Here is a 25,951-nt window from a genome sequence, read left to right as displayed (position 1 = left end):
CGCCTCACCGGACCCAGCATTCTCAGCCACTGCCACCTGGTACCTGCCGGGGCGCCAGGCTCGTCCTGTGCGCCCCTCGCCATGCGTGTCGGACTCTTCGACTCTCCAGATCAGTTCCAGCGCGGTGGCCACCGGATCCCAGGTCCGGATATCTCCCGTTAAAACAGTTGTGTAGCCAGGACAGGGGTCTCCACGTCGGGGACCGCGGCGGGGACCCGCGGAGTTGGCGTCCGAGCGCGTAGAGCGGGGCCACCCGCGCCGCTCCACCATTACCTCCCAGGCCGGCAAGGAGGAGCTGGTGGCGGTCGCCTCTCGGCTGTGGCAGCGGCGGCGGCGCGCCTGCTTGGCGGCCGTCGGCGTGCTCCTGGCCATGGCACTGGGGTTGCTGATCGCGGTGCCCCTGCTACTGCAGGCGGCTCCCCCCGGCGCAGCTCACTACGAGATGTTGGGCACCTGCCGCATGATCTGTGACCCGTACAGCGTCTCTCCCGCAGGGGGACCCGCGGGCGCCAAGGCTCCACCGCCGGGACCCAGCACTGCTGCCCTGGAAGTTATGCAGGACCTCAGCGCCAACCCCCCGCCTCCCTTTATCCAGGGACCAAAGGGCGATCCAGGGCGACCAGGCAAGCCGGGGCCTCGGGGTCCCCCTGGAGAGCCAGGGCCGCCTGGGCCCAGGGGTCCCCCGGGGGAGAAGGGAGACTCGGGGAGGCCAGGGCTACCCGGACTGCAGTTGACAACCAGCGCGGCCGGTGGCGTTGGAATGGTGGGTGGCGGAGCCGGGGGCGGTGGCGACACTGAGGGCGAAGTGACCAGTGCACTGAGCGCTGCCTTCAGCGGTCCCAAGATCGCCTTCTACGTGGGACTTAAGAGCCCTCATGAAGGCTACGAGGTGCTCAAGTTCGACGACGTGGTCACCAATCTTGGCAATCACTACGACCCCACCACCGGCAAGTTCAGCTGCCAGGTGCGGGGCATTTACTTCTTCACTTACCACATCCTCATGCGTGGAGGCGACGGAACCAGCATGTGGGCGGATCTCTGCAAAAACGGGCAGGTCAGTGACTTTCTCCCACATACCCCTCCCTACTTTATCAGACCCAAAAGAATCCGCAGACCGGGATTGCCAGGAATTTTCCTTTTTCCAGCCACCTTCCAGAGACCCAGAAAACTCTGGGATAGAGTGGTCTCTGGAGCACAGCATCCCGTTCCCCTGTGCAGTCCTCTATGCTTGCCCAAATGCTGCACGCTTCAAGCTGGACCCCGGGTACACAGTGACCCTCACACCTAAACTAGGTTCTAGGTCCCAATAGCACGCTCCTAGAACAATGTACTTGTCTTTTCCTCTATGATTGCACGCGGGCCATCCCATTTCCCTCTAGCTTTCTTCATCATGGCTTTAACCCCTTTACACACTGGGCCAGTGTCCGCAAGCCCTCTCCTCTTTCTTTGACTCTGCTGCAGACAGAACTTGGAGCTGGGGAGGGAGTGTTGACACTGAAGTAGCAGACAGAGTCTGCAAGGGGATGGGCAAGGGAGGCCAGGCGTTTACTCTGGAAGAGGTGCAAGGGTCCACCCACTCCTCTGGTTCGCCCCGCAGGTGCGCGCCAGCGCCATAGCCCAGGATGCGGACCAGAATTACGACTATGCCAGCAACAGCGTGGTACTGCACCTGGATTCAGGCGACGAAGTCTATGTGAAGTTGGACGGCGGGAAGGCTCATGGGGGCAATAACAACAAGTACAGCACGTTCTCGGGCTTTCTCCTATACCCAGATTAGGGGCTCAGAGAGCGAGAGCGCGAGACGGGGTGGCTTCAGGCGCCCCATCCCCACAGGGTTCTCACCGCCATTCTTGGGTGAATGTCACTCTGCGGCTTCATGACACTTCCTGACATCTCCGTTGGAAAAGACACATCCCTGCTGTCCTACTTGTCCTGCCTCAGGCCTCAGTGTGTCTGATTCACAATGCTGTGGGGAGGCTGTGTCCCTGGTCCCAGTGCCCATCCCGGGGAGGGAGAGGGAACAATTAAGTGGAGAGTTGGGTGAGAATCTTAGCTCTGGCCAGGAGGGGTGGTGGTGGTTGTGGGGCAGCCCAGACTTGGGAAAGCTGATTGGACTGGACAGACAGCCCTAGGGAGCACGGAGTTTCCCCAGCTCACTTCTCCCTTCCAGTGTCCCCAGGTCAAGGGCTGCAGGCCTGACCCAGGTGAATGCCACTCCCTGGGACCTCCCTTTTTGTGACCCGAAATGCCTGTGCAGATTTTCCTGTTCATCAGCCAAAACCCCACCCGTAGCTGAATTCCAACAAACAGAATATTCACCTTGCCACACATACTCTCCTCTGACTTCCTCAGCCATGCATTAAATTATGTTTTTAGAGCACCGGCTCCTGTTCTTTTTATTAATGCAGCTCCTTTACCTGGACTCCAGAAATCATCCTGGCCTTACAACCTGGCCAGTACCTTATCTCTAGCCAGAGCACTGACCCTACACCCGAGGTTGGTTGAAAGGTGTGTGTGTGTGTGTGTGTGTGTGTGTGTGTGTGTGTGTGTGTGTGTGTGTCTGCGGGGACCAGAGCAGCAGCATCCCATCATTTGCACTGCAGTCCTTAGTTGGGGGGGGGGGGTGGAAGGATGAGAGGTGAGTTAAAGGGAGGGAGGAGACAGGTGATAGTGTACAATTTGTGCAACTAGATCTCCCTGGCCCTGGTGGAGGAGATCAGAAAGGAGGGTCCCTGTGAAATAGAAGACAATTATGAGATACTTGCCAGTGGGGACCCTGTGAGTTTGGCGGCTCTAAAACAGAGGAGCAGAAAGAAGCGTACCTCCTCGGCTGGAAGTTCTCACTCCCCCAAAGACCAACAGCACACTGTGGGGCAGGGTGTGTATCTGTTCACAGGGCAGCTAGGTCCTTGCTCTTTGAGGAGTTAGTAAACTGAGGTAGTTCTGTGGCTCATGTCGCAGTTCAGCGGGGGACATTGTGGAGAGGGAGATGACACCACCTCCAGGAGGGATAGATGCTTTTGGGGGTCGTTCCTTCCCTGAAAGAAGTGACACAGCAGCTGGGGGGCCTGTTAGCTTTGTCTCTCTTCTGGTCAGTATCCTGTACACCTAAGTCAGGAAAACATTCCCACGGTGTAGGCATTTGGGTTCCATTTTCTTCCTTCCTGCTTGTTTTATTTTTATTTTTATTTTTATGGACACCTAGTTGCAACAGATAGTAAGTTAATATTTCGGCTTTAAATTAAGTGAAAAAATAACTGGAGACAGATTCTCACTGTGTAGCTCAGGCTGGTCTGGAACTGGCCATTCTCTTGTCTCAGCTTCCTGAGCACTGAGATGATAGGTATGTGCCAGCACATTTCCTGGCTGTACGGAAAAAAGCCCTTTTTATCAGAAGGAAATGTGTTTGTGGGACTATGAGATGTCTCAGTGGGTTAAGGTACTTGCCACCAAGCCTAAGGACCTAAGTTCAATGCCCAAAGCCCACATGGTGTAAGGAGAGGATCAGCTCTTTTACAAGTTGTCCTCTGACTTCCACAACTTCACCGTGTCACACACACACACACACACACACACTCACACACACACACACACACCCCTAAATGCTTAAAGAAGTGTGTGCACGCATGTGCATATCTACACAGAGGTAATCCTGGCATGTGTGTATCTAGGTAAAGCTGAACACTTGAAAATTGATAGTGTAGGTATAATTGTTCTCATTCAATTCATGTTGCACAGTGGCATGCATTCATGCCAATGTGGTGTGTGAAACGTTCTTGGTTGCTGTCTACCCTCAAATGGCATTGTTTGGGAGGTGATGAAAGCTGCCAATCCCCTTTACAAGACGATTATACCCCCTGCCTTGAATCCTGTGGTTGCCACCATTCCTTTGTGCTCTCATTTTATTTGAATAATGTTTTCTAGTCATTCGTTTGAATATAAGCAATGATTATGCCTGCATTGAGTCCAAGAATAAAGTGCACAAAGAAAGCTAGAGAAAAAGAAATACTGTCAAGCTATCATTTCCCAGTTCCATACACAAACAGAACCCTGATTTCCTACCACATGCCATGCTACCCCCTCTGACGGTAGATCCCAAACCTGACTGAGCCCACCTACACCCAGGAACAGTCTATGGTTACATGGTGGGTATCACTTTCGGATGCCTTGTTGATTGTATCATCCTGAAATGCGATTAAAACCCAATGTCTGCAACCCAAATGAAGTCTAATTGCTATGGATCTGCAATCCCCATCGGGCCCCTAATCCTTTTTGACTTATTCCTCCCCTTCCTCTGATGAGATGGAGCTTAGACACAAAGCCCTTGGTTTAAATTTCAAAAATTAAAATTGACATGCAGCTATGGCTTTCCTGAGAGCTGGGAGGAATTGCTAAGGAGGTGCCCCAACCCAGTTTTAGTCTCTGCATTAAGAAGCAATTTGTACTTCTAACAAAACCCCCGCCCCTTCCCCTTTGTCAGAAGGCAGGGGAGATGCCTTGCCTGGGTCCAACTATTCACAACACTTAGACAAATTTGAAGCTGAGATTCCTCCATCTGTCTTTGCCTTCAAAACCGGGCTTCTTGTAATTCTAATACTGGGCTGCTGGAGCTTGTGCCAGAGGTGTCAACTGCTAAGAGCATGATGGATTGATGAGGGAGCTTTGAGAGGTTCAGTTAGCAGAAGCTGGCCAGCAGTCACTGTGTCTGCCACTCCCAGGTCCCAAGCTGGCTCCTCACACCAGCTAAGGGCCATCCTTGTGGGAACTCTCTGCCAAGGGGACAGGCTTGGATGGAAGACCAGGTCTCCATTCTAGCCACCTTTATGAAGTCATCAGATTTTTGGAGGGGGTTATGGGATACAAGAAGCCCTTTGCCCCAAATACTCATCCTTATAGTTTATTAAGCACTTCCCCAGTTTCTTTCCTATTCCCAGGAATAGAACTATGAGTATCATACACTCAGGGCCAACAGACACACAAGGCACTATTTTTGTCTGTTCAAAAGCTGGAGAAATGGGGCTTGGAGAAATTCATGACCTATCCCAAGTCCTCAAACTTTTAACAGTTGCATCTGGGAGCTGAGGAGATAGCTTACTTAGTAAATTGCTTGTGGTGCATGCAAGAGGATCTGAGTTCAATTCCCAGAACCTGTGTAAAATAAACCCAGGCATGGTGCAGCACCCCTACAATCCCAGTGCCGGGAGAGGATTCCTGGCACTCACTGGCCAGCCAGCCCAGCCTATGTGATGAGCTCTAGGCCAGTGAGAGGCCTTATCTAATAAAAAGCTGAGGAATGACATCCGGGCCTCATCTCTGGCCTTCAAACACACATGTACAATGTGCATGTGCACACATGTCCAAGTGTGAGGGTATATGTGCACACTCACATGCACACATAAAGAAATGCAGTTGGGATTCGAACTTTGACCTCCAGGCTACTGTCCTGTGTGTACAGAGAGGGAATGTCTACCTTCCATTCCCAGGCCTCTAATATAGGTGGGTCAGACAAGAAGACTCATGTGTTCCTTCTTACCCAGGCTTCCCCCTTCAGGGACCTCCAGATCCAGACTCCTCCAAGCATCAAGCCTCGGGATTGGGCCAAGCATCTGGCCGTGGGGCCTTGCTGATGGCCTAGCAGGGGTTTAGACCATTAATTCCAGATGCTCTGTTGGGAACAGTTTGTCTCCACCAGCACACCCTATCACAACAGCTTTTCTTCTCTCCCTTGGAGGTAGTGAGGAGGGAGTGTCCTGCAGGTGCCAGCGCTTAGCTGAAGTGGGCGCTGGCTGTCTCTGTTTGGCAGGAAGGCTTGTCTCTGTTCTGAGCTCATTGTCCGTGGGAGTGCTCATCTTCAGGATTGCCTGAGTTCAGGAGAGATGCACCTGGCCCGGAAGACTTGGGTGGAGGCTATGCCTTCTGCTGCATCTCTCGCCTATCTTTGAGCAGCTAACTCTTTTCAGACTCCAAGACAAAACCCCAGATCCCCCCAGCCCTGCTCCGCACCTATTAAGGACAACACTGCAGAGGCCACTGAAGGGGCTGGTCCCTTTAAATGCCCCTGATCATGCATTCGTATTGGTTAAACATTTTTTTTGGGGGGAACTCTCGTATCAACATATATATTTGATATATGAATAATTTATGTATACTGTCATCAGTCTATACTTTAAGAATTTTCCAGCTTTTGTATTTATATTCATCTGGAGGGCTCACATTCAAGTCAGAAGCCATAGCCTAGCTGGCTAACCAGGTTTGGAAGCAGGTCTCCTTTTCATTGGAACAAAAATAAAAGAGGGTTAATTTGTTATTTTCTCAGTGTTCGGCATGAAAGTGTGTTCTCTATGAGTCACAGATAAGCCTGTGCCCTTTAATTCTTGGCAGGCAGAGCTCTGGTCCTGTTTTAGATATTAATATTAGTAATTCTTAATTTGTTTGTCTCTCTTTTCATTCAACGAATAATTAGTTTCATTAATTTATTTATCATACAGAGTAATGTGTTTCGTTATGACATTTTCATAAACACATGTCATTGTATTTTGTTCAGGTTTTTTAAAATAGCCTAGACTGTCCTCAAACTTGAGATCCCCCTGCCTCAGCAGCCTCCCTGCTGGGATAATAGGCATGTGCCATCATAGCCAGTGTTTTTCCCTCTCTGTCACCAAGCCTGGCCTTGAACTCTTGAGGTCACTGAGGATGATCTTGAACTTCCGATCCTCTTGGCTACACATCCTGAATGCTTGAGATTACTGGTGTGTGCTGCCAGGCCCTGTGAATTCTCTCTCTTTTAATATTTGAGACAAGTAAATATAAAGTTTCTGCCAAGCACATACCCGTAATCCTAGCACTTTAGGGGAGGGGACTAAGGCAGGAGGAACATGATTTAGAGGTCAGCTGGGTAAAGCACTGTCTTAGTTTCTTTCCCTGTTGCTGTGATAAGATATTCTGATAAAAGCCACTCAAGGGAGAAGGGTTCAGTTTGGCTCATAGTTTAGGGAACAACGATAGCAGGGAAGTTAAGACAGCATCAGATTGAAGCAACTGGTCACATTACATCCATAATCACTATGGTGGTTTGAAAGAAAATGGCCCCCAAAGGGAGTGGCACAGCTAGGATGTGTGGCCTTGATGGAGGAAGTGTGTCACTGTAGGAGTGAGCTTTGAGCTTCTTTTGCTCAAGCTTCCCTCAGTGTGACAGTCAGTTGACTTCCTGTTGCCTGCAAGATGTAGACTCAGCTATTTTTCCAGCACCATGTCTGCCTGCATGCTGCCATGGTCCCCACCATCATGGTAATACACTGAACCTCTGAAACTGTAAGTGAGCCACCCCAATTAAATCTTTTCTTTATAAGAGTTGCTGTGGTAATGGTGTCTCTTCACAGCAAAAGAATCCTAACTAAGACAGTCAAGAAGCAGAGAGCAATGGATGCATGAATACCACTGTCCACCTTCTCATTTCCATTTTGTACAGTCCAGGATCCTCCACCCAGGGAATGATTCCACAAAATTAAGATGGGTCTTTTCACACTAGCTAATCTAATCAAGATAACCCTGAGAGGCATTTTCAGAAGCCCACTTCCCAGGTGATTCTAGATCCTATCATCCTCAGTTCATACTAACCATCACATACAGTGAGGTGTGGTCTCAAAACAAAACGGCAACAACCAGAGTTCCGACACCTCCCTCTTACACTTGACTTTTGGAGACTTTGCATTTGTGGTTGGGGGTGACTCATAGAATCATGCAGGTCTAAGCAGGGAGGGTCACTCCTGGAACCTGAGTACTGGAGAATATGTCTAGCAGTTGAGAGTTACTACTCCCCAGTCATGCTTGGGCCTCCTGTGACTCCTGTGTTTGGATTTCTTTCAAGGCGAGAGAACATTTCCCAAAAGATGGCAACTCACAACAGCACTGCACCGAAGAGTCTGTGTAGCAGATTTCAGAACAAATTCTACCATACTAGTTTTGAAGAGTGTCACTAGACCACATGAGATTGCCGTTTAGTGCTAACACCTTTAACAGCACAACCTGTCACCCATCCCTTATAGTATGTTAGGAATTACGACCGGGTACAGCTGTGGCCTCAAAGCCCCACAAGGCATATTGACATCATTCCCATTCCACAGCTGACAACACCAAGGCACTGAGAGAGAAGAGTAAGTGTTGTTACCAAAGTTCATGTGATGTCAGAGCTTCAATCCTATGGGGAATGTGAATAAGGAGCTTACTCACTTGGTAAAGTGTTTCCTAGGCAGGCTGAGGACCTGAGTTCACTTCCCCAAACCCATGTTAAAAAAAGAACTGACTGCATTGGTGTGTACTTGTAATCCCAGCACTGGGTTGTCAGGGATAGGCATATCTGTGGGGTTTGGTGGAGATCCTGCTTAGTTTACTTGGCAAGTTCCAGCCCAGGGAGAGTGCCTGTTTCAAAAACAAAAGAAGGTAAACAGCTCCCAAAGAAGGCACCACTGAAGATTGACCTCTGGCTTCCCCAAGTACATATACACATATGCATGGGCACATACATGATCACACACAAACACACACCCAAGAAAGCAAGGCACAGTGAGGGTATATTTCTACAAATGCACTATGCAGATAAGTGAAGGTCAAGAATCTCATGAGGTCCAGGTAGTGGGTGCTGACTTACTCCTAATCATTGTAATAAGTTGTAGGCAGGGTTTATCAGGATCACCGTCTCCCTAATAACTGACAAGGAGACTTTTTTATTAGTTATAAATGCTTGGCCAATAGCTTAGGCTTGTTACTAACTAGCTCTTTCAACTTAAATTAAATCATATTTCTTATCTACGTTTTACCATGGGGAGGTACTTTTTTCAGTATGTTTATTTCATGCTTCCTCTGCATCTCCCTGTGACTCTACCCTCCTTCCCAGCATTCTCTGAGTCTGGCTCTCCTGCCTAACCTCGTTCTGCCTAGCCATTGGCCAATTGGCTCTTTATTAAACCAATGAGAGCAAAACATCTTCACAGTGTACAAAAGGATTATTCTACAGCAATCACTTTGTCTTTTGGACTCTTCCCGGCCCCCCCCCGCCCCCCCGCCCCCCCCCGCCCCCCCCCCCCGCGGCCCCCCCCTCCCGTATGCTGTTATACAATAGTGGGTATCCTGCTTCCTCCTCCTGGAACTCTTTTCTCTGGGCTGGCTCCCATTTCACGAAGGCTTAGCTTGTATAACATTTCCAGGTTCTGTCACCTGATTGCTGCCCAGGGATTCTGTCTGCCTTACTCTTGGGCCCAGAGAACTCAGAACTTTGCTGCCATAATACTTATCATGGTGCTATGATTACTTGTTGGGCTGTCTGAGTTCTTTGTGGACTATAAGCTTCAGAAGGTAAGACCCTGTGTTCCTAGAAATGGAATGACCTCTGTCCCTAGAACTTACAGAGGTGCCTGGCACCAGTGAGAACTCCATAAACACTTGCTGAGTAGATAGATAGATGAACAGTGGGTAAGTGAATGGGTGGACAGATAGACGGGTGGATGGGCAGATGGATTAATGGATGATGGATGGGTGGATGAGTGGACAGATGGATAGATGTGTGCATGCATGTGTAGATGGGGTGTGAGTGGGTGAGTGGTGGCTAGCTGGATGGATGCAAGCATTCAGCGTGATCCAAAGGAGGTAAATCTTAGAAGGATTTCTCTGTGGGTGTGTAAATTTTCATATTTATTTATTTATCTATTTATTTAATTTAAGACAGAGCTATATGTAGGAATACTGGCCTTGATTTTACTTTGTAGACTACAGTGACCTTGAATTCTTGATTCTCCTGCCTCTACCTCACAAGTTCTGGGATTATATGTGTGTGCTGCTATGGCCAATTTATGAAGTACTGAGAATATAAGCTAGGGCTTCATTCGTGGTAGGCAAAAACAAAAACAAAAACAAGTCCCCAAAATCAAACAACAACAACAACTACAAACCTGAAAAACTTCTAAGTGAGCTCAATTCTTATGTTCTTATTTTTATTAAATTAAATATATTTATTTACTTATTTAGAGACAGGGTCTCATATGGCTCAGGCTGGACTGGAACTTGCTTTATAGAGAAGGATGTTTTTTAACTCATGAATTCCCCCAAATGCTAACATTACAGGTGTGCATCACCACATGCATCTTATTGATTTTATTTTGGGGACAGGGTCTTGCTCTGTAGCCTGGGCTGTCATGAGACTCAGGACCAACCTGCCTCAGCCTTCTGGGTCCTGGGATGACATTTGTGCCTGTTTCTGCAGTGTGATTTCCCAGTGGAATCAAAGTGGGGCTGAGCCAGTATTCTGAGAAGATGGGGTGTTATCTACGTCAAGCCTTGGATTGGGTGAACTATATCACTTTATATAAAGAGACATTATTAGTGCCCATGAGACCTGAGCTGTGCCTCTAGGAATCACCAGAACCTTCCAGTCCAAATGAAAGCATGGCCACGGTCACACCGAGCCCCCTGGGCTGTTAAGCTCCTTTATCCAGGACCACCTCCTGTGTTCTGGCTCCTGGGAAGATTGCTGCATTTCTAGTGGGTCCCTCACTCAGTGCTTTCGCTGTCACGATGCTTTCATTTTCTTCAAATGGAAAACATCTTTTGAAAACCATTGACATAATACACACTTTTAAAAAGATGTAAACCATATAGATAAATATAAACAGAAAGTAAAAAATTCCTCTTCCTTTTCTTTGATTTCTCCCCCAGAGATAATTTCAGTAATAGCACAGTGGTTTCTATTCTTCTAGAAGTTTCCAACACATATCAACATGGATTTGCCCACAACTTATCAGCTGCTCTTTGCCCACCCTCTTCCCCCAAGATGTAGCTACAGTAACTGCTTTTTAAATTTGTGTGCATGTACGTGTGTGTGTGTGTGTGTGTGTGTGTGTGTGTGTGTGGGTGTGTGTGTGCACATTCATGTAGGTGGATATACTTGTCCAGTGACTTTCCCAATCACTTTCCACAGTATTATTATTATTATTATTATTATTATTATTATATTGTTATTATTTTTTCAAGACAGGGTTTCTCTGTATTGCTCTGTAGACTAGGCTGGCCTCGAACTGACAGAGATTTGCCTGCCTCTGCCTCCTGAGTACTGGGATTAAAGGTGTGAGCCACCAAAACCTGGCCACATTATTGTTTTTAAAGAGTATGTTGTGGTGGGTATGTGTTTAGGCCCACGTGTGCCATAGTGCATATTTAGAGAGGACAACTTTGGGTGCCAGTCCTTATCTTCTACCTAGTTTGAGACAGGGTCTTTTGCTGTTCATGGTGAAGTTCACCAGGCTGGCCGGCTCATCATCTTCCAGAGATTCTCTTGTCTCTGCCCCCCAGCTCACTGCCAGTGCACTGGGATAACAGGTGCATGCTACCACATTGGGCCTTTGCATGGGTTGTGGGGATGCTGATTCAGGTCTAGAATGCTCACACCCACTGAGCCATTACCCTAGCTCTCAACATTGTTATTATTATCATCATTTTTGTTTTTTGAGACAGAACTTCTCTGTGGCTTTTAGAGCCTGTCCTGGAGCTCACTCTGTAGACCAGGCTGGTCTTCAACTCACAGAGGTCCACCTGTCTCTGTATTCCAAGTGCTGGGATTAAGGGTGTATGTCACCACCACCCAGCTCAACCTCATTTTTTAAAGCAAGGTCTTTCACTGAATTTGGAGCTTACAAGCTGGAGTAGGCTGGCTGGTCAGTGAGCTCTGGGAATTCATCTCTGCCTCCCCAGCATTGGGGTTGCAAAGATTTGCGTATAGGTATGGAGGCCCCCCACATTGGTACCAGTTTTCTTCCTTGATCTCTCCCACTTTGTTGAGGCAGGATCTCTTGCTGATCTCGGGGCTTGCCAGTTCCACTTTAGTTGTTCAGCTTGCTCTGGGGATGCTTGCCTCTGCCTACCCATAGGCTTTGTTTTGCCTTTATTCCACTCGTGAGACAAGGACTCTCTGTGTATCTCAGGCTGCCCTACATAACCTCTTCACTCTCCTTCATTGATGGGGTTACAGGATATATACCACCACACCCAGCTAGAGCTGTGTTTCTTTTCTGAGTGAACATACATATGTGTGCATATGCATGCCATATGTGTCCCAGTGATTGGATTACAAGCATGCATTACAATATCTGTCTTTTTTTAAAACATGGGTTCTAATGATTAAACTCAGGTCCAGGTGCTTGCAAGGCAAGCACTGTACCTCCCTAAGCTACCTTTCCTTCCCAAACTCTGCTTCCTAGTGTGTTTCTGCTTATCTAAGTGTGACTTTGTTGGGTTTGGCAAAATAAGTCCCTTTCTCCAGGTGGAGATGATACTCCCGCAAGACTACTGTTTCATGGATGTGAATCAGGCAAGCTCAGTCAACTTCTACCTAGATCCTTGGTGGTTGGCCCAGGTTCCCAGGTCTGGAGCTGGAGGACAGCCCCTCCCCCCTATCTTCTTGTCCTGCAGTCCCCATGTCCAGGGCTGGTAACTGATGAATTCTCTCACCCCACACTGGACCTGGGGCTGAGGGGTGACCAGGGGAGAGCAGGAGGGTCTACCCTGATGCCTGGCAGCTGGAGGCCAGCAGACACCAGGGTTCTGGGACATCAGGACTTCTGATGTGTCTCCAGCAACCAAACTGAGCAGTGGACAGCAGTGGAGTGTCCCAAAATAGCCTGGCCCTTTGAAAGCAACCAGGTCAGAAGGTAGAGAGGAACCAGGAGAAAAAAGCAGTTTTAACCTTTTGGGTTTTATTGAGACAATCCTTTTTATCTTTGCTAACTAGCTTAATCTCAACAATGGAGTAAGATGAGACTCAGCAAGTGAAATGTCTTAAAGGCTGAGATAGAGGAGAGAGTGATATGCCCAAGGTCATACAACAGAGGAACTCCCCGAGATTGAAACCTGGGAATACCTGATCTCAGAAGATCCACTTCTTGTCACCCAGTCCCCTCCCTCCCCCTCCCTCTTACTCCCTTCCTCTACCTCCATCCCTCTCTCCTCCTCCCAACTACTGGTCATTTGATATTTATCATCTAATTTCTCGGCTAAGGTCTTCAACATTTAATTTGTTGTTGTTATGTGTGGCCATATACGTCAGGCACACATGTGGTGTATATTATGGACTTGTTTCTCTCCTTTTATTGAATTTTTATCACATTGTATCTATTGTATATGTGTATGTGTGTTTGTGTATGTGATGAGGGCTTCCCATGGCAGGCACGTGGAAGTCAAAGGACAACTTGTGGGAATCAGTTCTCTCCTTCTGACATGTGTAAACTGAGGTCATCAGTGACAAGAGCCTTTACCCACTGAGCCATCTTGCTGGCCTTCTTCTTCCACTTTTACGAGGTTCCAGGGAAAATTTCAGGCCAGCAGGTTTGCATGGTAAGCAACTGCATTTGCTGAGCTGTCTTGCCAATCAGTTTTTCTTCTAGAAAATGCCACCTAATGTACAGGACCAGTGCAGAAAGGGAACGCTTTGTGTTCCATAGCATCTGGCACTCAAACATTTATTTTGAAAAAGAATCACTCTGGGGGCTGGAGAGATGACTTGCTCAGTAATGTGCTTGCTTTCACATTTGAATCTCAGTATCCACCTGAAAAACCCAGGTGTGGTGGTGACCATTTGTAATACTAGCTCTTAGGACGCTGAGACAGGTGGATACCTAGATCTCAGTGTCAAGCCAGCCTAGACTAAGTGGCAAGTTCCAAGCCAGTGAGAGAACCTGTCTCAAAGAACAAGGTGGTGGTTCCTGAAAAATGACATCCAAGATTATCCCCAGCTTTCCACATACTCATGCTCATAGATGAACAAGCCCTCATACAGGAATCACTTTCTGTTCAGTAGCGCTTGCTACTTTTCTAAGCAACTCATCTTTGGTAAGCCCTGATTATGGTCTGTGAACTAGGATTCAAAGTGAGTTTTACTATAAACTACCTCTGCAATACTTGAGCAGATGCTTTGCTTTTCTGTAAGATGTGGCTTGTGTCCCTCTATGTGGGTGCTTGGGGGGAATCCATGAGGTGTAAGAACACAGTAGAAGGTACAGAATAAGCTTTTGAGAAACAAGACAATAGGTAGTCTTGTTAAAATGTTGACCAGATGTTATGCTGCCCTCTGATGAGCCAAAATATTTTAGAAATGATCAAACTGAGGCTGTTGGAGTGAGAGAAGAATGGATTTCAGTTTTAACAACATGTGTCTGTGTTGGGAGTCACCAAGAACATTTCCAGACATTACTGTAATCCTTTTAGTAGTTCTGTGAAGTAAAGACAAGTGTGACAGTCAGCTGTAACTACCACCTTAACACATCCTTGAATCACTTAGGCAGAGTCACAATGAGGGATTGCCTACATTGGGTTGGCATGTGGGATTGACTACAGGGATCATCTTAATTTAAACAAATTAATGGATGTGGGATACCCATCCCACTGTGGGTAGCATCATTCCCCAGGCTGGAGGTCTTCCTAAGAGAGGAGAAGCTGAGCTGAGTATAAACAAGCAAGTGAGCGAGTATGCACGCATTCATTTCTCTCTGTTCTTGACTGTGGATATGATGTGACTAACTGCTTGAGACTCCTGCCCTGATTTCCCCACAGTGATGGACTGAAACCTGGAGTTGTGAACTGAAATATACCTTCTCTAAGTTGCATTTTTTCAGGGTGTTTTATCACATCAACAGAAGTGATATCAGAACAAGTGTATTAGTCATTTCCCTGTTGCCGTGACAGAATACCCCAACAAAAAGCAGCATAGGGGAGAAAGTGTTTGTGCTCACAGCTGGGGGGGGGGCACAGTCCATCATGGTAGAGAAGGCACCACCACAGGAGCATGAGAGAGAATGGGAGGTGGATCAGGCTCTAAAACGTCGTAGCCCACCTCTAGTGACCTACTTCCTCTAGCAAGGCCTTGCCTTCTAAAGGATCTACAACTTTCTAAGCAGCACCAGAAACTGGGAATAAGAATTTAAGCACATGAACTAGTGGGGGGGGTGGATTTCATATTTAAAGTACCACAACGAGTGCATTCATTGTGCAGGTACAACAGGGGTTGCTATGGTTGTTTTGTATATCCAAGCCAGAATTTAATACAGGACCCTTCTCACTATTCATGCTTTGGCCTCCAGAGAGGATGAGGTTGTGGTAAGCTTTACCTCTCACTGGTAAACACTGAGATGTGTATGCAACTCAGGATTATAGCACAGATCCTGATGGCGGAGGGGTGGTCCAGGTGATTCTAGGCTAATAAACCCCTGTGTAACTGGGCCTGGAGCCAGTAACTAAGGCTTAAAGCTCTGCTACATGAATATGCAAGCTCCTATTGACAGCCCAGGTCCATTACAGCCTGCTTTCAAATTGATGTACACAGCCTGTCATGCATAGCAAGGATACCCACTAATCCCACTAAAGCTCCCAAGACTAGAGGTTGTGGTGGGTCAGCACAGCCCATTCCAGTAGGTACATTGAGGGCATACTGTCTAGGCTGAGCCTCGTTCAAGACCTGCCCCATCTTTGGAATCAATATGGACCTTGGAAAGCTTTGAACAACTTTCCCCAGCTCTAAGATGCACCTGCAGGAGACCCAGCTCTAAGATGCACCTGCAGGAGACCCAGGCCTTGTTCAAGGGTGGAGTACTCTGAAGTTTGAAAGCTGGTTTGGCAAGCAAAGTCCTGGGATATAACTGCTCATTTGGTAGAGTGTTGCCTAGCATGCATGAAGTCCTGAGTTCAAACCCCAGCAGTATATAAACTGGGCTTGGTGCTACACACTGTAATTCCAGCAATTACAAGGTAGAAGCAAGATAGTTCACTTAGGAGGAGTTCAAGATTTTTCCTGGTTAGTTTTATGTCAACTTGACACAAGCTAGAGTCCGCTGATGAGAAAAATGCCTGAATAAGATCAAGTTATAGGGCATTTTCTTAACTAATGATTGATGTAGGGTGGTGGTTCTGGGTTCTATAAGAAAGCAGGCTGAGCAATCCATGAGAGCAAGTCAGTAAGCAGCACTCTCCATGGCCTCTGCATCAGCTCCCACCTCGGGCCCCTGCCCTGCTTGAGCTTCTGCCCCAACTGCCTTTGATGATGAACTGTTATAAGGAAGAGTAGGCAAAATAACTTTCCTACTCAACTTGCATTTGGTCATGATGTTTTGTCATAGCAGTAGCAACCCTAAGTAAGACAAAGGTCATCCTGAGATACACAGACCCTGTCTCAAAAAACACTCAAACACAAATATCCTGTTCCTTGTGTGTCCACCACACCCCTTTTATCTTTTTCTTTTAGGATTTATTTATTTACATTTGCATGTGAATGTCTATGTGAGCACATCCACACTTATGTGAGTATGAGTGTCTATGTGAGTGCATACACACTTGTGTGTGCGGGGTGCCTGTGCCTGTGCCTATGCATACTTTGGGAAAACAGAGGAGGGCAATCAGGTATCCTTGCCACTTAATTCTTTGAATCTAGGTCTCCTTCCGAACTTGAGATTTGCATTTTCTTGGGTACACTGAAAACCAGCAAGACTCCGCAATCCTCCTGTCTCCACTACCTTCAAAGCTGGGGTTACAGGCATGTAAAGGATATCTGGCTTGTTAAATGAGTGCTTGGATCTGAAATGCATCCTTATGACTGTGCAGCAAGTACTCTTAACTGATAATCCATTTTTGTGGTTCCTGGCACCAAGTTTTGAGTGGGGGATGGGGGTGGAACTTTAAGGATGGCTTCTGGGAAGGACTGGGGAGATGGCTCAGAGGGAGAAGTGTGAGTTTGGATCCCCAGCACTCATACAAAAGACAAGCATGGTCATAGTCTTCTGCAACTCCAGACCTGGAGGTAGGGGTGGAGGGGGAGAGGATAGGGTCCCTGAGCTCATTAGGCAGTCAGCCTAGCTGAACTGGTGAGCTTCAGATTCAGTAAGAGAACTTTCCTCAAAAGATAAAGGAGAGAGCCAAGTAGAGAGAGGTTTGATGTTGACCTTTGGCTCGCGCATTGCCCCCCCCCACTTATACACATACACACACACACACACACACACACACACACACACACACACACACACACACAGACATACCACCACCATCACCGCCACTGCCGCAGCCGCCACCACCACCACCAGGAATATAATGATCAGTTATGTTAATGCTTGTTTTGATTTTGAGACAGGATTTCATGTATTCCAGGCTGGCCTCAGACTTGTTATATAGCCAAGGATAACCTTTAGCTCCAGCCTCCAACTTCCAAGTTCTGGATACAGGCAAATGCCATCACATTTAGTGTCAGTCTTGATAAGAGGGAGCCACATCCTAACACCTGAGGCCATTGAACCACATGTTTAACCTTGTGACCCAATGTACAGTTTAGACTTGAGGCCCCTCCACACCTGCAGGGGATCCACTGCCCCCAACTCCCACTCAGGTCTGCGACTGGAACTTCAGATCTTGGTTATGCTAGACATGTGCTCTACCACTGAACTACACTGTAGAATTGGACCATGGCTGGCCTGGAGTACACAGCTTTGCCTAGTATGTCTAGAACTTGTCTTAGGTTCCATTCTCCTGCCACAACTAACAGGGCTGGACAGATAAACTTGTATCTTTACCTTTTTTTCACATTTACCTGTCCCAACAAAGACTTCGACAGTAACCGTTGTGTGTCAATTGCTCGACATGTGTTAGGTATCTCGTTTAATCCTCTCAACTACAAAGAAATAAGGTAGGATTAACTCTGGGTGAGAGATGAGGATACAAAGGCTGAAGTCAAGAATCCACAGACAGAAGTCACAGAGTCTCCCTTTCGTCCCGTCCTGTCCTCCCTTCTGAACTGTACTGGAATGATCCCTACTGATGGGTAGTGCAGGGATGCCCTAGTGGCAACTTGCGCGGGCCAGGAACCCGCCTTTGATGTTCCAGGCAGCATTTCCCGGAGCCTCCCACCCTCTCTGCACCCCTCCCACAAGCCACAGGGCTCCTCAGAAGCCATTGCCATCAGCCTGCGTGGAAACCTGCCAGGGGGACAATGAAGGCATTCAGGCAGTTATTTATTTATTTCGTAATAAAGAAACTTCATGAATAGACGGATATTTGTTCACCTAATTCACTTTTGCAAATGCAGTGTCCTTCAAAGGAAGATTTGTTTGCGGAGCCCGAGTCTCAGCTCAGGCTGGAGGTTAAAAATAGCTCCCGGCAGTACCGTATTTCTCAGTAAATCAGTGTTGATAATTTAGTAATAAAATTAGTCTTACATCAGGTACCAGATAGCAGCTCCTCTGACATGCAAATCGAATTCTGCTCCCCAGATAAACTCGGGCAATTTGTGAGGCTGCGGGTTATCAGGCTGAGACTTTGGGGGCACTATAGAGCCTTCTACTCAGGTCAGTAGGAAGACCTACAAACCCTTGTCACTCTGATGTGGTCATTTGTAACATTCAAGTTCCGCTTGGGAGGAGGGGCTTGCCTCACTCTACCTTTAGTGCTCAAGCCTCCCATACCTACCCAGTGAGTTTCATGACCACTTACTATGTGACATGTCCCATAGTAGGTTCAGGGGAAGAGGTAATCTAGATGCTGCTCTTACGTTGCTCATGTCTGCTCTGGTCTAGGAGTCATGGTTAGAAGACAATGAGAGAATCAATAGCAGGACCCAGGACCCAGAGGAATATAGTCCATATCACATCCAAGGAAAGAGCATGTAACTCAGGAAGGCTTGTCTCCACAAGTGACAAATCTACGGGTTTTGTAGGACTAATAGAAGTTCTCCAAGCAGTTAAGAATTGGGGAACCAGGAGAGGAAAAGGGAATGGTATATAAAAACTGAGGGGGATGGCCGAGAACAGGTACTGTGTGGAGAAATTATAATAGGCTCTTGTGTGTACAAAAATATATAGTGGTGTGAGGGCACAAATGTGTGGGTCAAAGTGTGGAGGCCAGAGTCAGCTTTGGGTGTCTTTTCTCAGTGCTTCTCCACTTTGTCTTCTTTTTCCTTTCTTCTTTCAGTATGTGTGTGTGTGTGTGTGTGTGTGTGTGTGTGTGTGTGTGTTGGTGTATGTGCATGCATATTTTGGGGCATGGCACTGGGTGACCTGCTCTATTGTCTGCCTTACTCCCTTGAGACAAGATGTCTTGCAGATCCTGGAGCAGGACGGACAGGCAGCAAGCCTCACAGATTCTCCCATCTCCTCCCACCACAGCACTGGGGTTGAAGGTGCAGATAAGTTCTTGCTGGACTTTTAGTGGAATGCTGGGAATTCAAACTCAGGTCTTCACGCTTGCTCCACAAGCAGTCTTAGGTAACAATCCATCTCCCTGACCAACAGTCTTTTTTTTTTTTTTTTTTTTTTTTTGAGGCCAACTCTTTCAATTTTATCTGATGCTCACCAATTTGCCTAAGTCAGAGAACCCGGAGAACCTTGTGGCTGTAAGTATAGACCCATGCCACTACAGCCTTCTTTTTATATAGATCCTGGGGATTGAACTCCTGGCCTCATGCTTGCCTAGCAAGGATTTACTCAATGGAGTCATCTCCTCAACCCTGTAATTGAGTTTTCATAGCTGGAGACTAGCGAGAGGGAAGCTGGGAAAACTCACAGACCACAGGGCTTTGGGTAGTCCATACAGCTGAGAAATTTATCTGAGAGCAGGGAGTGTTGGAAGGGAAAAGAGGTGGGACCTCTGTGGGTAAAGGCATTTGCCACCAACCCTAACAACCGGGGTTTAATCCCCGGCCCCCGCATTGTGGAAGGAGACAATCAACTCCTGAAAGCTGTCCTCTGACCCCCACATGTGGAAGTGAAGCACATGCCCACATATCCACATACACAGTCATTCCTTGTAAGGCAAATGGTGGGGCTCTCTATGACTGAAGCAGGATTTAGGAGCTGAGGTGTTTTGAGGAGAGAACAGAAGCAGCAGGCTGTCTTGAGAAGAGCTGGGGGAGGGAGTTCCCTGCTATGTCCTCTGGATGGGACTCTCAGGCCCCACCCATAGGCATTTCCTGTTTTATGACATATAAAGTTTGCTGACATCACATATGTAAGGGATCATGTTAGATGTACACAGGCTGAAAGCCTCTGAAACTGGCAGGGCAGGCAGAAAAATGCCCATCACACAGATGAGCAAAATAGAGTAGGGAGAGGGATGTTGCTCAGTTTGTCAGCTGCTTCCCTGGCATTAATAAAGCCCTGGGTTCCAGCCCTAACACCACACAAACTGAGCATGGGGGAGCAGGGCTACAGTCCCAGCACTTGAGAGGATAATCCATCCTGAGATAGATGGCAAATACAAGGCTAGCTTGGAATACACAAGACCCGGTAACAAGGAGAGAGAGAGATAGATAGAGAGAGAGAGAGAGAGAGAGAGAGAGAGAGAGAGAGGAAGTCAGAGGGCAAAATGGCCTAACCAAGGTCATTGCCTGGAAAGGGACAGAACTGAGACCCTAGTCCAGGGTCTAGTGGAGACGTAGCTCGCACTTTAGTGAGTCAGTGTTATCTGTCAGCTTCCAGCCACTGCTAGGAAACACACAGAAAATACATTGTTATGGAAACAAGGTTTATTTGAGCTCATGGTTTCTGAGGTCTCTGGCTAAGGATGGCCCTGTTAAGATTGTGTGTGTGGCAAGACAACTCATGACATGGTGGTGGGAGCATGTAGTCTCAGAGGCTGCTCAATTCGGGGGTTCCCCAGAACCTCCTCTGATGCATCCATGACCTAACTTCCTCCCACTTAGGCCCACCTTTTTATGGTTGGACCACCTCCCAATACTGTCACAGCTTAGAAAACAAACCTTTAAACACACGAACCTTGAGGAACATTTAAGACTCAGACCGTAAGAGTCCAGCAGCTCCGGTGACTGCTGGTATGTATCTGAGATGCAGAAAGAGAGGTTGAAGATACATCGCTCCTGTTCTCACAGCCCAGGATTCTCTTTAGAAAATGTATTTTTTCCTTTTTTAAAAATTTAAATTAGAAACAAGCTTGTTTTATATGTCAATCCTAGTTCCCGCTCCCTCTCCTCCTCCTCTGCCCCCCCACCCCTTATCCCACCCCCTTTCTGCTCCCCATGGAGGGTTAGGACTTCCACGGAGGATCTTCAAAGTCTGTCATATCATTTGGAGCAGGGCCTACACCCCCCACCCCCCATGTGTCTAGGCTGAGAGAGTATCCCTCTATGTGAAATGGACTCCCAAAGTCCATTTGTATACTAGGGATAAATAGTGATCCACTACCAGAGGTCCCATAGATTGCCCAGGCCTCCTAACTGACACCCATGTTCAGGAGGTCTGGATCTGTCCTATGTTGGTTTCCCAGCTATTAGTCTGGGTCCATGAGCTCCACTTGTTCAGGTCAGCTGTTTCTGTGGGTTTCTCCAGCCTGGTCTTGACCCCTTTGCTCATCACTCCTCACTCTCTGCAACTGGATTCCAGGAGTTCAGCTCAGAGTTTAGCTGTGGGTATCTGCTTCTGCTTCCATCAGTTACTGGATGAAGGCTCATGTTTGTCTTTTTGTGACTGGGTTACCTCACTCAGGATGGTTTCTGCTAGTTTCATAAGATTCCATTGCTTTTCCCCCCCTGCTGAGTAATACTCCATTGTGTAAGTGTACCACATTTTCTTTATCCATTCTTCAGTTGAGGGGCATCTAGGTTGCTCCCAAGTTCTGGCTATTACAAATAATGCTGCTATGAAATAGTTGAACAGATGTCTAAAGTGGGAAATTACCAATATGGAGCCAAGTAGAAATATATGGGTATTTAATAGGGAAAAGCCTTACTTACAGAGCGACCTAGCCAGCAGGCGTGGCAGCAGTATGTACAGCAAGCGGAAAAGGTGAAACCGAAAGTGAAACCCAGCCACCTGAAACTCTCACTCTATGTCACCCTGACCACACCCTCGCAGGCGTGGTTAGGCCCACCCCTAAGCGGGCAACTTCCCCTACAGATATCCTTGTTGTAGGAATGTGCATCTTTTGGGTATATGCCTAAGAGTGGAATTGCTGGATCTTGTGGTAGACTGATTCCCATTTTCCTGAGGAATCGCCATACTGATTTCCAAAGTGGCTGCATGAGTTTGCACTCCCACCAGCAATGGAGGAGTGTTCCCCTTTCTCTACATCCTCTCCAGCATAAACAGTCTTTGGTGTTTTTGATTTTAGCCATTCTGACAGGAGCAAGATGGTATCTCAGAGTTGTTTTGATTTGCATTTCTCTGATGGCTAAGGATGTTGAGCACTTTCTTCAGTGTCTTTCAGCCATTTTAGATTCTGCTATTGAGAATTCGCTATTTAGTTCTGTACCCCACTATTTAATTGGATTATTTGGTGTTTTGGTGACTAGCTTCTTGAGTTCTTTGCACATTTTGGAAGTGAATTTTTATGTGTGTGTCTGCGTGTACATGTGTGCACGTGCCCAAAGAGGCCAGAAGAGGGTTTCAGATCTCCTGGAGATGGAGTTTGAAGCCATTGTGAGCCACTTCGAATGTTTCCTGGGAACTGTATTTAGGTCCTCTGCAAGAACAGCAAGCAAACTTTAACCACTGAGCCATTTCTCCGGCCCCAACCCAGGGCTTCTTAAACTTCCTCCACTCACCAGCATTTTTTGCCCATGAAATTTTTATATCAGTGTGGATATATAGGTATATAAAATATGTATACAAACCAAACATTTACTGATACTAAGTCATAAAAAGATTTATCTTAAAATAATTCTTTGGTATACATATAATTTTACCATTTATTAAAGATGAAAGCTAATTTGCATACTAATGAGAATGTGTGCTTTTTCTTAAACATAAAGAATTAAATCATGGCCGATCGTTTGATACTGCAGGACGCAGAGCACCTTCAACATTGGTATTAGTTTCTTTTCTGTTGCTGTGATCAAATACCACGGCCCAGGGGCCCTGCCGAAGTAGGGTTTATTTGGGCTTATGGCTTCAGAAGGTTAAGAGTCCATGGGGCCAGGAGGTATGGCAGCAGGCAGGCATGCAGGCCAGAGGAGGAGGCTGAGAACTCTTATCTTCCACCAAAAGCACAAAGCAAAGAGAGTGAGTGAACCAGAAGCAGGGTGAGGCTGTATCATTTCCAAGTCTGTTCCCAGTGACATACTTCTTCCAGCCAGGCTATACACACTAAACCTCCCTGTCATCGACACCAGCTAGAAATCAAATGTTTACCGGAGCCTGTATGGGACATTTTTCATTCAAACTACAATGGTTTTGTTTTTTGTGCTGATTGATATTTTGATTTTATAATAAATAATGCTGAGGATGTTGTTTTGCATAGATATTTGGTACAGAAGTATGCTTAGGGACAATTCCAGAATTGTTCAGTATTCTGTTTTAATCCCAAGCCAAAGCTCATTGAACAAATACTTTTATGAAAACCAAGCTGGCAACTCAAACAGTAACTAAATTTTTGCTATTGCATTTCATTTATCTGTGTTCATATGAGTGTTTGGGGGTAGGTACATGTGTGCAAGGTGTGTGTGAGAGTCAGTGGACAGCTTTTGGGAGTCAGATCTCTGCTTCTGTTGTGTGGGTCCTGAGGATGGAACGCAAATCTTCAGGCTTGGAGCAGGTGCCTTTACCAGCTCAGCCATCTCAACAACCCTCAGGTAGCCTTTTTAAAATCAGACATGCAAACACAATGCAGACCAAACAAGCCTCTCTTCTTTTCCCTAAGCAGTGCTGTGTTTTCTTAAGTCTTTTTATCACAGAAAAAAGGGAACGAATGATGACAAAGCCATAGGAAGCGCCTCTGTTTTCCATAATTAAGCCATTATACTTCTGTAAGACTGGGAAACACACACAGAGTGAAAGACATAACAATTCAAAACACACAACAGTCTTGAGTCCAAGCTCAGGGGTTTAAGGACGCGTTTGCTGGCATTGTGAGGCAGTGCGAAGTGAGCATGCAAGAAAGCCCCATAATGCAACATGGTTTAACACTACCCAGAGTATCTCAGATTCATTATACCTTTTGATTTTTGATTAACTTTTGGCCATTGAACGTAGAGAAAGCTGTTGCTTCACCAGTTTTTTGGTGACTGCCCCCACGTGGGGGTGTGCTCCACAGTTTAAGATACTGTAAATAACTGGCCTAAGGTCTGAATTTAGATCTATCTGGGAGGTATGCTCATGCGTCCATCCATTCATTCACTCGTCTCACTGTTGCTCCATCCCCTTCTCTGCCTCAGTTTCCCTTACCTCTGCACTGCTGTGTCTTTTCTTGTCACTGTCTGTTCCCCACCTGAGAAGAAGTTCATGGGTGAGAGTGGGGCCTAGACTTCTGCATGTCATTTCCTGTCTAATGGAGGTCCTCCTCCACAGTAGAATACCAGGTGGTGGTCCTCAGGCAAGGGACATTGAGCTAGGGTATGATGACCTTGCTAATTCTGCTCAAACCCTCCCACCCTATGCTGGAGACCCAGGCTCCTAGGCCTGCGCCATACACTGGTGAGACAAAGTCCACGTTGGTGTGCCGAGGAGCCATGTTACAGGTGAGTAGTAGCCTGGGGTGCAGGAAGAGAAGCCTGCAGAACCTGATTCGATCACATGCATACTCAGTGTACATGCTCCAGACACAGGGATCTGGGCGTCTCTGCAGCTTCCCTCTGCGCCTGTAACATGCACACTGAAAAATGAAAGTGTAGCCCTAGAAGATCCAAAGGGAATAGGCAGCAGCACCTCGAGAATACCAGTCCGTCAGTCTTTACTGACACTGAAACTGGCTCGTGCTCAAGTTCTGGGACTCAGTTTACCTACAAGTGGGTAGAAACACCCCAGTTTTATTACCTCATAAAGCTCTGATATTCAAAAGCCAGCATAGAGTTTCTATTCCTTTTAAAAATTGTTACCATAACTTTCAAAAAACAATTTTTATTTCACATGTATGGGTGTTTTATCTGTATGTGTGTCTATGTGCCACATGTGTGCAGTATCTGTGGAGGCCAAAGAGAAAATTTGATCTATTGGAAATGTAGTTTTAGACAGCTGTGAGCTGCCTGTGGGTGCTGGGAATTGAACCCTGGTCCTCTAGAAGAGCTGCCAGTACTCTTAACCAGTGAGCCATCTCTCCAGCCATGATTATTTCATCTATCTATCTATCTATCTATCTATCTATCTATCTATCTATCTATCTATCCATGTTTCTACTTTGAGAGGGGTCTTAAGTATTTCAGGCTAGCCTAGAACCTGCTAAGTAGCTGAGGAACTTGAACTCCTGATTCTCTTGCCTGATTACTCAATCTCCTGATTACTGAGGTTACAGGAAAACTCTACCATACCCTGTATGGTGTGGAGGTCCATATGGAACCCACAGCTTTGTGCATACTAGTCAAACACTCTACCAACTGAGTTGCATGCCCAGCCCCGTGTGTGTGTGTGTGTGTGTGTGTGTGTGTGTGTGTGTGTGTGTGTGTGTTCTTCATCACCCCCTGGTACCCCTTGGTTCCTGTGGGAACAGGGGTTGCTGGAACCCTCCCAAGTGCTCCCAGAGTGGCTGGGTTCTGACCTCCCTCTGTCCCCGAGAACTACAGAGCAGGGATGAGAGTGCTATCCCCCAACATACAAATTTGCCGCTGGTCGAGTCCAGTCATGATGGTGAGATGCAGGGGACTTTTTCTTCTGTGATGGAGAGACTTTAAATGGGAAAATACAGAACAGTTGAGAGGAAGGTTAAGGAGAAAGACAGAGGGACTGACCACACTTCATCAATAATAAAAAGAAGACCCAGTGTGTTACAATGCCACACTCACCCGGGTGTTAGGACAGTGTGGGCAAGGGTTGGGGGTAGGAATGGGAGGTGCCAGTTTCTGCCACTCACTGCCTCTCCTGACAGTGTTAGGAACATCTGTTCCCAGACTTCTACCCAGCTTAGCTCAGCTCCCACCCAGTACCAGCATATTCAAGACACATGCCTGGGGCTGGTGAAATGGCTCAGTGGGTAAGAGAACACTTACTACTAC

General features: G+C 47.1%; 1 protein-coding gene across 2 annotated transcripts; it reads left to right on the top strand.

Annotated features, from left to right (window-relative positions):
* Positions 1 to 370: 370 nt before the first annotated feature.
* Positions 371 to 1,777, top strand: C1ql2 (complement C1q like 2). 2 transcript variants are annotated; one of them, XM_035444840.1, is made up of 3 exons: positions 371 to 767; positions 807 to 1,054; positions 1,598 to 1,777. In XM_035444840.1, exons 1-3 carry the CDS (start codon positions 371 to 373, stop codon positions 1,775 to 1,777), a joined length of 825 nt encoding a protein of 274 aa, XP_035300731.1. The 2 variants fall into 2 exon arrangements, with proteins under 2 accessions (XP_035300731.1, XP_027273923.1); XM_027418122.2 differs by having other exon boundaries at positions 371 to 1,054.
* Positions 1,778 to 25,951: the final 24,174 nt, after the last annotated feature.

This window comes from Cricetulus griseus, chromosome 5 (genome assembly GCF_003668045.3).
Source record: "Cricetulus griseus strain 17A/GY chromosome 5, alternate assembly CriGri-PICRH-1.0, whole genome shotgun sequence".
Taxonomy (NCBI): domain Eukaryota; kingdom Metazoa; phylum Chordata; class Mammalia; order Rodentia; family Cricetidae; genus Cricetulus; species Cricetulus griseus.
This window is presented reverse-complemented; position numbering and strand designations above follow the sequence as displayed.

Coding starts and splice junctions, on each gene's coding strand:
- C1ql2 (XM_027418122.2), top strand. CDS start 371: ATGGCACTGGGGTTGCTGATCGCGGTGCCCCTGCTACTGCAGGCGGCT. Junction 1,055..1,597: donor ATCTCTGCAAAAACGGGCAG/GTCAGTGACTTT, acceptor TTCGCCCCGCAG/GTGCGCGCCAGCGCCATAGC.